This window comes from Penaeus monodon, chromosome 36 (genome assembly GCF_015228065.2).
Source record: "Penaeus monodon isolate SGIC_2016 chromosome 36, NSTDA_Pmon_1, whole genome shotgun sequence".
In the NCBI taxonomy this organism is placed as follows: domain Eukaryota; kingdom Metazoa; phylum Arthropoda; class Malacostraca; order Decapoda; family Penaeidae; genus Penaeus; species Penaeus monodon.
In genome coordinates, this window is record NC_051421.1 from 27,264,223 (window position 1) to 27,274,222 (window position 10,000).

The 10,000-nt window shown below is 33.9% G+C and overlaps 1 protein-coding gene across 5 annotated transcripts in view; it reads right to left on the reverse strand.

The window, feature by feature from the left end:
* The window catches only part of LOC119595420 (longitudinals lacking protein, isoforms H/M/V-like), a 40,818-nt gene that overhangs the window by 10,871 nt on the left and 19,947 nt on the right, over positions 1 to 10,000 (reverse strand). Inside the window, exon 6 of one of the 5 annotated variants that reach the window (XM_037944509.1) lies at positions 913 to 3,012. The exons of 2 other annotated variants lie outside the window; for them this stretch is intronic. In XM_037944509.1, the coding sequence (XP_037800437.1) occupies positions 2,788 to 3,012 (225 nt within the window). In that variant the 3' untranslated portion in view covers positions 913 to 2,787. Of the gene's footprint in view, positions 1 to 912; positions 3,013 to 5,135; positions 6,710 to 7,456; positions 9,604 to 10,000 lie in introns of those variants that run through there. 2 more of the 5 variants (XM_037944508.1, XM_037944507.1) reach the window with 2 other exon arrangements.

Below are 10,000 nucleotides of genomic sequence, written 5' to 3' on the forward strand. Positions count from 1 at the left end.
TGAAAGTCCTCCAGGGTATTGAATACATTGTCATAGAGCTGTCTATAACATATGCGTCATTGGGGAATATGAATAATTAGTATGAAGGTAGAAATTGGAGTCTTATCCAAAAACATAAAACAAGGTATTTTCGTAATACTACTACTACTAGTGATACTTATAATAAAAATAAGGAAATTATAAAAAAAATTACAACAGAAGTTCTCGCACTCATAATACTGCACTGCAATTGCCATTAGTGATAAAGATGGTAGCAAATGTAATCAATAAGCAATAATGACAGTGATAGTAATCTTTTAAAAGATATAACAGATTATTATATGTCAGTAATACTGATAAACTCCCAAACTACATTAAACACAATAACGGTAATTGGAGTTGCCCAAATGTAACAAAGTTCTAACCGAGGAGAAGTTTCCATCCACCCACATCACCTTGAGAAGTTCCAGGTCCCACCTCCTCCTCTCCCTCTCTATTCCCTCGTACTTTGGACTGGCCCATCTTTTCCTTCCCAACTTTTTACCTGAGGCTTTTTGAATGGTGCATTTTCTGAACTCATCAACAACAAGCAATAAGCTGCATAAGTTTAAAAGTTACACTTGTGAAACACAAAGGGCAGGGCTTATTCTATCATTACTGAGCAGTCTTATTCAGTATCCCTCTTGGCTTCTTTAAAAGGTTCCCTGAAATAGGGCAAGAAATGTTAATTGTTTCTAATCTACCCATACCTTTACTGCAAAGGTGTATGTACATTAACAGGCTAACTCTCTTTTCTGCCCCATTATATTACATACAATTGCTGGATTCCCTTTTGAATTTTCAATATGACTGTAGGAGACTGGTTTCATCTTGAATGACAATTAAGATTTTATGCATGCTGGGGCAGGAGAAGAAAAATTACAAAAGAGAAACTAATGGTCTAATAAATATTTACTTGTAACAGACATATAATGAATTTCACATGTAGTCTTACAAAATAAAGTTATAAAATGGAATATCAATACACAATAGTTTTACTTTGTACTCTGTCAGTTTTCTCTTTTTTGGCTATCAACATTACAAGACCATACACATCACACAGCCACTCATATATATGCAAAATTCAACAGCTAAGGGATAAAGACAGTGATCTAGTACTGGCCAGAATAAGCAGGTGAATGGCAAGCAGAGCCTCTGGTGAGTGAAGAGTTGGAACATATTCTCAGAAACATAGAACCTTACACTGTTATCTAACAGTTTGTTCTTCCTTATTACCTACATTTTTAAAAACTTCTTTTGGTGACTTTGCCATCCAATGGGTTTTAAAAAATTAAATATGTTTAGCTACCTTTACCTTAAGAAATCACTTATTCTCATGCTGAATAAATGTACCAATTTTACCTGAACTTTTTTGTAGATCATGTTTTATCAGCAGTCTAAGTTCTATACATTATTCTGTAAGAATGTACAGCATGAATAAAAGCAGTAACAAAAGTCTAAACAATCACTAACACCTCATGAAATAAACTACAAAGAGATGATCTTAAAAAAAAAAAAAAAATCTCAAGTTATACTACTATCTAAAACTGAAAAATCCCTGAAAGTAATTTGCATTCTAAAAAAATATGCATAACAGGAAATGCCCTCAAGACTATAACATACCGTACAGTACTTAGAATTATTCAGAGTGGACACTAACAATCTTCAGATATCTAAATATGGGGGAACCTTCCTGCTAGCAAATCCACATGCTTAAAGCAGATCTTTCTGATGAACAATAAAATGCATGTGAATATACATTTGCATATGACATAAAATAACCAAATCATGAAATGAAAAAAATCAGAGGTATAACATTGATTTGGTATTACTATCATCATAAGAAACAACTGTATAACATATTATGGATTTTTTTTATTCATCAGATGCCAAGAAAGTATTTCAAACTCTGATCAATACTAGTTACAACCTGCCCTCTCACTAAACAATATTAAAATAATAATCTATCTTATATGGAGTACCTAACATCAACACTAAAATAATGGAAAGTTTTAATGCATTTTAAAACTTATGACTTCACTGTAAAGATAAAAAAAGAACATTTCTTTCCTATAAAGCATATGAAACAAGTCCCTCTATATTCTAAACCACATTATTTTTGTCATATAAAGTTTATCCTACTATTAAATAACAGGATAAGTAATATCTATAACCATATCCACAATGTAGTAGCATTTATACTGATCATGTGGCTACACCATTTTGTGAAAATCACAGTATGAATATTCCTAAGAATATATAATAATCATATATTTCTTAGTTCTTATATCAAAGTTATTTAATTACTAAAACAATTTTATCAAATTCTTCAACTAAAAAATTAATTATGTACAAACTGAGGTGATACTTTACAATTCCAAGAGGACTGTTTGTTGTGATCTAGAGATATCAATAAAATTACTTATCACAAAGTATACATACATGTACCTTACTTCAAGTTACTTCAGTCAGATATAGCAAGGCTTTCTTTTAGTGGATGGAAATACTGTACATCTTATTCTACTGTAGAGCATAAAAGGAAACAATGAAAAATTTTGTTGACAAGCACAGAATGTGACAAAATTATCTATTTGCTAACATAATCTCATTAAAGATTTTTTTGTGTGTGCAAGTGTGTGCACGTAAATGAATGTGTCTATACAGGGACAGTTATGTACATGCATGCCTGTTGCATGCACATATGAGTATAGTGTAAAACCAAAACAAAAAATATCTTTTTTACATGCACTGACTGATATCCACTTCCACTCATTTTGAAGAATTTATCACTGAATGCAGTACAGGCATCTTATTTTCATGGGTGCGTTTATGTCGCTCAAGGTTATATCGCTGGGCTGTGCGGTAGGGGCAGAGCGGGCAAGCAAAAGGCTTTTCGCCAGTGTGTACTCGAAGATGCCGCTCTAGGGAACTTGCGAAGTCAAACTCCTTGTTACAGTAGGGACACGGGAAGCGAGCTGGGCGTCCTTCCATGCTCTGTTGGGGGATAATGTTCAGTCTGGTTATGTAATGTTGTTCAATTTTGCTTTTTCTTATTTCCAATCTAATGATACAGAATGACAGATCTGATATGTCTTTGTTCTTGTACATTTGCAGGAGCACTTGTTAAGGTAATTAATGTTTACAAAGTATCTGTTACAATTATTTCTTTATCTCTATGTAAACAAGATCTGTTTGAATGACCATGCCCTCTGCCATATCAAATTTTAGTTCTAATATAATGACAAGGAAGTGAATAGTCATGTAGTTTCTTTACAGCTTCAATCAGTTTTAATTTCAACTTATTCAATCTATGGAATAATGGAAAAAGATAGGGAGAGAGAGAGGGAGAAAGGGAGAGGGAGAGGGAGAGGGAGAGGGAGAGGGAGAGGGAGAGGGAGAGGGGAGAGGAGAGAGAGAGAGAGAGGTAGGGGAGAGGAGAGAGAGAGAGAGAGAGAGAGGAGAGAGAGAGAGAGAGAGAGAGAGAGAGAGAGAGAGAGAGAGAGAGAGAGAGAGAGAGAGAGAGATAGAGATAGAGATAGAGATAGAGATAGAGATAGAGATAGAGAATAGAGAGATAGAGAGATAGAGAGATAGAGAGATAGAGTGAGATTGAGGCCTGTGTGCTTTATGCTGTGACAGATATACTTTGTTGGTCCTAAACTACACAGAATAAGATGTACAGTATTACAAAATCTCTAGTCTTAAAGACTTAACAGAGGTATATTTTCAGAGACTGTTTTTAATTGGATGATCTCTCATATTTTGCTTTTCCATGTCAAAATAAGGAAAATCACGATTGATTAGACATGTTTTTCCACCGAGTATCAACATTTCCCATCTTTAGCCTTGCTCATGTGTTTTTGTTACCCTTTTGATAACAACTGTTTAAATAAAAATACTTCAGTTCATACTGCTATTATGTGCTGTTAATCAACCTAGTGTTGAGCAAATAAGTATTAATAATCATTTAATAAAATTTCCCTTTGGCAGTTTGGCTCTTCATTGTACCAAAAATTGAAAAAAAAATTGCAAGAAAGATAAGGTATGGTTTGTTTTTGTGTGTATGTTTGTTTGTTTGTGCAGGGACATGGTTATAGGTGTGGGTGTGAGTATGGGAGTGGGTGTAGGTTTGTGGATGTCAGATGTGGGTGTAACTGTGTATGCGCGTGTTTGTGCATGTGCATACTAGTGAAAAAAAAAACATCACTTTTTATGCATATAAGCATTTCACTTTAAACAACAACCACATTTCAAATCTCTTTTGAAGTCCAATAAAAATCAAAAAGCACAGATAAAAAAAAAAAAAAAAAAAAAAAAAAAAAAAAAAAAAAAAAAAAAAAAAAAAAAAAAAAAAAAAAAAAAAAAATATATATATATATATATATATATATATATATATATATATATATATATATATATCACTATGATCGGGTACTAAATCATTAGATGAAATAACCAAAGTTAATAATGTTCACAGACACACACACACACACACACACACACAAAACTCAATCTTTTTAAGAACTCTATGCCACAGTTAACAGGAATCCACAAAATATATAGGAATTGAATAAAACACAATCAATTTTCCTGTGACTGTATATTTATATACAGAGTATATTTTCATCTATAAAATATTTGTACAAATAAAACATTTCTTTTTATAATAAATAAGAGTAGATATGAATATTACCTCTGTAAATTCAATATCTTCATAACTTATAAAATACAAATTATTACAGTAATCTGACTATGGCAATGACTAATATCCAATTTTGTGACTATTACAACAGTAAAGACTTTCAAAAAGAAAGTAAAAAGCTTAAAAACAATCAGCAAAGGCTTGGTGCTGTTCATCATTCCTTTTACATTCTCTATTTTGGAATATTCAAAGCACTTATTCTCATCAGCTGATTTTAAGAACATTTCATTTCTTCCTTATTTGGCACTTTGTATGTTTCATTTACACCAAGGTAAGAATTCTTTTGCTGAAGAAAGAAAAAAAAAGGTATTGCACATACAATGAAAATTTCTTACATATAGCTAATAAAATTAGGTACAAAGTTTTCAGCAACATGCATATCTGCAAATTTTGTAATGAACTTTTATACAACCTGTTTTTTTTTAATAATCCCCCCCCTTTTTTGTATAAATATCATCATTCTATAGCACAAGCATATGCATGGTACACAGCACTGTCTTTTGCCTAAATGTCTTCACAAAGTTGCAATAATCAAATTCATTCTTTCTTTTATTATATAAACAAATTATTTTGAGGGGGACAGCAACAACAGTTATATCATTTGAAATACTCCATAACTATACTTATAACATTCAATATTTTAGTTCAGATAAGTGAAAAGCATGTTCGCTTACACCTTAATCTGACAAGACCTGAAAATCTTTCACTGATATCATACAAAATATTAAACATTAATGTATTCATGCCAACTGTAAAAAACTTATGTAGAGGTAATTGAGAATTGCCACCACATTCAATGCATTACCTAAAACTAATCCTAGTATAAAATTTATCCTTTACATATCTAGAGTACTTTTATGACATCCTGACATTTTAATGTCAAAAGACTAGAAATAAAATGCTTATAAAATGGCCCAATCCATCCTTTCTACAGAAATAGTTATAGGAATAATCCCTGAGTCAAGTCTTCACATTTTCTAATAAACTTACGTCCAACACGTATCATAAGGTAAAGGTACCATTAGTGAGTTTCAAATGTATTGCAAAGTAATTTTTTTCATACTACAAATAGCCTAACCTTACTGTTTATGTACATAAATAAATAAAGTTATATATATACAGTAGTGGCAAAATCATCTACTAGATATTTTTACACATCAGAAGTTATCCATCACATGCATTAAAGTATGTTGTGGTACATACAGAGGAAAAAGTTAGTGATTACTTTGAGGTCTCCTATCATTATCTGTGTGGGATTCTAAATAACCCTCCAAGAACCCTTGTTCTGCTAGTTCAGTGACATGTGATACATAAGTAAATCTCAAGACATGAAGCCTTGAATGAGTTATCTATACAACTATTGCATACTCATATGTGTACTTTGTGGTTACAATTCTTTTCAGATGTTAAGGAAAACTATACCAAACTGTAAAAGCACAAGCTAAACTGAACAGTAATGACTTCTTTGTTAAACTCGTAACATCCTCTACTCTGATGAACATGCATTCACATAAGGTCCTCACCTTTGTAACAATAAGTCAATAATGGCAAAGCTATGCCCTTGGGCCAGTTTTATAGCACTAGGGAGACTACAATGAGTGCCTTCTTTCTTCATGAAATGTTAAGGAAATCTGTTTTAATGGCAGATCCATCAGCAGTGAACTGGTCAGAACCATGAACTCTCTTTATATGAACATTAAGGTTACCCTTCTGAGCAGACCTGAATGAGCAATATGGACAAGAGAAAGGTTTCTCACCAGTATGCTTGCGAAAATGCTGCCTGAGCCAGGATTCCCTGTCGGTAACATACCCACATTCTGGGAACAAACATCTCCACTGTTTGGCTTGACGCCCATCCGCCTCCATCAGACTGTTGCCCAGATGAGGCACATCCATCCCATAGTGACTCAGAGGGTACGAACCTCTTGGCATACCTCCCTCAGTACATACTGATCCTCTCACTCTATGGACTGTGTCTTCGACCGAATCCTAGAAGTAAACAGACAATAATCAACCCTTAGGCTCCTTTACCTCTTAACAAGGAACTTTTTAAAAATTTGAACTGATGTTCATTCATAGCAAATAAAAATGCAATTGCTGCGGTAGAGATATTTATTTACTTCTTTATGGATGCATGTTTTGACAATAAAAACATTTGCTTTTTTAAAATCAATTTTGTTCAACTCCCTATACATGAAACAGTAAACAATATAATTTATAGATGGAATCAGATCAGCTATGGACCATCCTTCAAGACCTAAAAATACTTCAACTCTTTCAAAATGTGCTATCACTTTCAGGCATGAAAAAATTAATCAGTGGTAACTGAAAGTAAGTCATCATTTTTTCTTTACCAACACCATCATCATCTCACCTCAATGTAACAGATATATCTAAATATGTTATATATGTAATTCTGAAATTTTCATAATAAAAGATATCATATAATATCTTTCAAAATGGTGATACTGACAGGAAAAAGTATTCCATTCCCTCACTGCCAGATGTCTTACCCACTGATCAAGACAATCGCCCAAAAGCCTGGACAAAAAATATATCAGTTACTTCAATAAATCTTGTATCTTAAGTTTTTGGCACATATCCTACCAACACACAGTTCTGCAACGAAATGAGATGCCGACTGTTCCACAAGGTATTATAACACACAAACACACACACACACACACACACATGCACGCACGCACGCGCACACACACACACACACACACACACACACACACACACACACACACACACACACACACACACACACACAAAATTAATAAATAAATTGAAACAAAATAAAATATAGTCCACATACATCATTTCTACACCAGACTGCAATTATTGCACATAAACATTAACAAAACATAGCCATATATCAAGAACATCTTCACCAAGAACAAAACTAATAAATACAATCATAAAAATGCACAGGTATAAACATTCACACCTAGGCATGCATTTACAACAATACATTTTCCTCCAAAAGAATACAGCCATCAACCATACATAAGGTTTTAATTGTTCTATCCCTTCTCCCATCAATGAATAACTACAAAATCTGCAAATCTTGAAATAACATTTGTTCAATATCATATATAATAAAAAAGGTAAATAGAAAATATGGCACTATTATTATTATCCTAACAGTGATGGGTGCCTCACTGGTGAAACAGCCAGATCCCAGGCAGTAGCTGGCTGTCTCATACGCGAGACACTTGTGTTTTCCGATTAGGCCCTGATTGGGTTGCTCATTGGTGTGCCTCACTTGTGGGTTGCCAGCAGCAGGAAGTTGCTGCCATAGCTACCTCCCAGAAATAGGGCATTTTTCACCTAGAGGTACCCGTTGTGGACAAGTGAACACTGTCATTACTACCAAAATCTAGAGCAGATCAAGAATATCTACTAAAAGTTAATAAAAGGTCCCTAAGATGGGCATTTTGGAAGACCATCCATTCTGTAGGTAAATATGCAACACTATTTTATCAAACAAAATACAGTAATCATGAGAACTCATTTCAACTGCAAACATGCCTTTCACATTTACAAATCTTTTCAGTAATGAATTTATCTTGCTGTCTCCTCTTCTGATGATGACTCTTTGCTCTTATATCTGGAAGTGCATTATCTGCTAAATACACAATAACCACTTCTTGATCTTTATTTTTTGATTCACTCCACTCTATAAATCTAAAAATAATATGGAATGTTTACATTTCTTCACAATATGAAACTGATAAAATATGTGATTACCTTTTATATAACTATCATCAATCCAGTTTTAAATAAATAAATAATAATCAATCATCTTTGTTTTCCACCTCTCAAAAAGACACATATAAATTATGATCAAATATATATCCAAACATATATCCAAGAACTAGACTATGTGAAACTATTCCTGAACTCTTTAGAGCATTAAGAAATGAAAGCAGGTATTGTTCTGCCTGTACTGAAAAATAATTCTTGTTCTGTTGTATATGGAACACATATATCAGCAATCATGTCAAAGCTTCATATAGAACATGTATCTTAGACACAGGGTTATATATAAATGCTTTCATGCCATTATGTATGTCATACATAAAATAATTACAATTTCAGGCCATATGAGGAAGAGGAAGGGATAATGAATGTTGATGACTGAAGAAGATACACATAATAGTGACAAATGATGAATATGAATTGGGGAGCATAAGGGAAGCAAAATAATAAGAAAAGAAAAGAACACTGAAAGAAAACAAAATTAGGTCACACACAAAATGGAAAGAAAGTAGGAAAAAAAAAGGGTTTGGAAGAAAAGGATTCTTATTTCTACTCTCCACACACATAAACACCCAGAAGCAGATACGCAATAATGAGGTATCACACAATGACTTAATCTATCATTTTGTTGCCTTTCTACATTTAGGTGAGGTCACAGCAAACTCCTTTCTAAATTAGAGGTCATATCAGTCTAGCAATACAGTATTGGTGTACTGCTGTTGTTGCTGGTGCTGCTGGGGCTGCATATTATTTGGCAACTCCTGCTGGTGATGCCTCTTCATGTGTACTCGCAAATTACTGCTTTGGGCTGAGCAATAGTCACAATGGGGACACTGGTAGGGCTTCTCCCCAGTGTGGATGCGGAGATGCTTGCGAAGTTGAGAAACATCCTGTCCCTTATAGCCACACAGCAAGCAGCACCGCTTGTCTAGTGACATGTTCAAATCAGCTGCTATGCCTTGAGACCCATCGCCGCTGGGAGCACGACTGTCGCTCTTGCCCCCAGGTCTCTGGTAAGTCTGATGGCTTTGGCTCTGTCCTGGCGTGGGAGGATGCTGGTGCAGGGGGTGCATGACATTGCCGCTTTGCCTGGCCCATCCAGACCTCACTTGCCCCTAGAAGAGACGCCACAGTCACTGGGGGCTGTCATCAAGTTCATCACGTGCAGTGTCAGAATGTGTGATTTCATAAGCACAGTTGTTGCTGTTTCCTTTTTTATTTTGAGTTAAGAATATAGCAAACATCAAGAAGGTGAATCTCATTTGTGCAATTTTTTTCCTGTCTCTTTCCCTCAATAATTGCTTCCTCTTTAGTTATTTTATTCTTTGCTGATTACAGATTTGAAAAAGAAAATACATCAAAATACACTATAAAATTATAATACAAAGACAGGACATATTAGATCAACTTAAAGAAAAAAAAAAAATCATTAATGAAAAAAATAAGATGATTGAAAAAAAAAAGAAAAAAAAAAAGGTATTTATGTTCCCAATAACATCTCTATTCTCACAA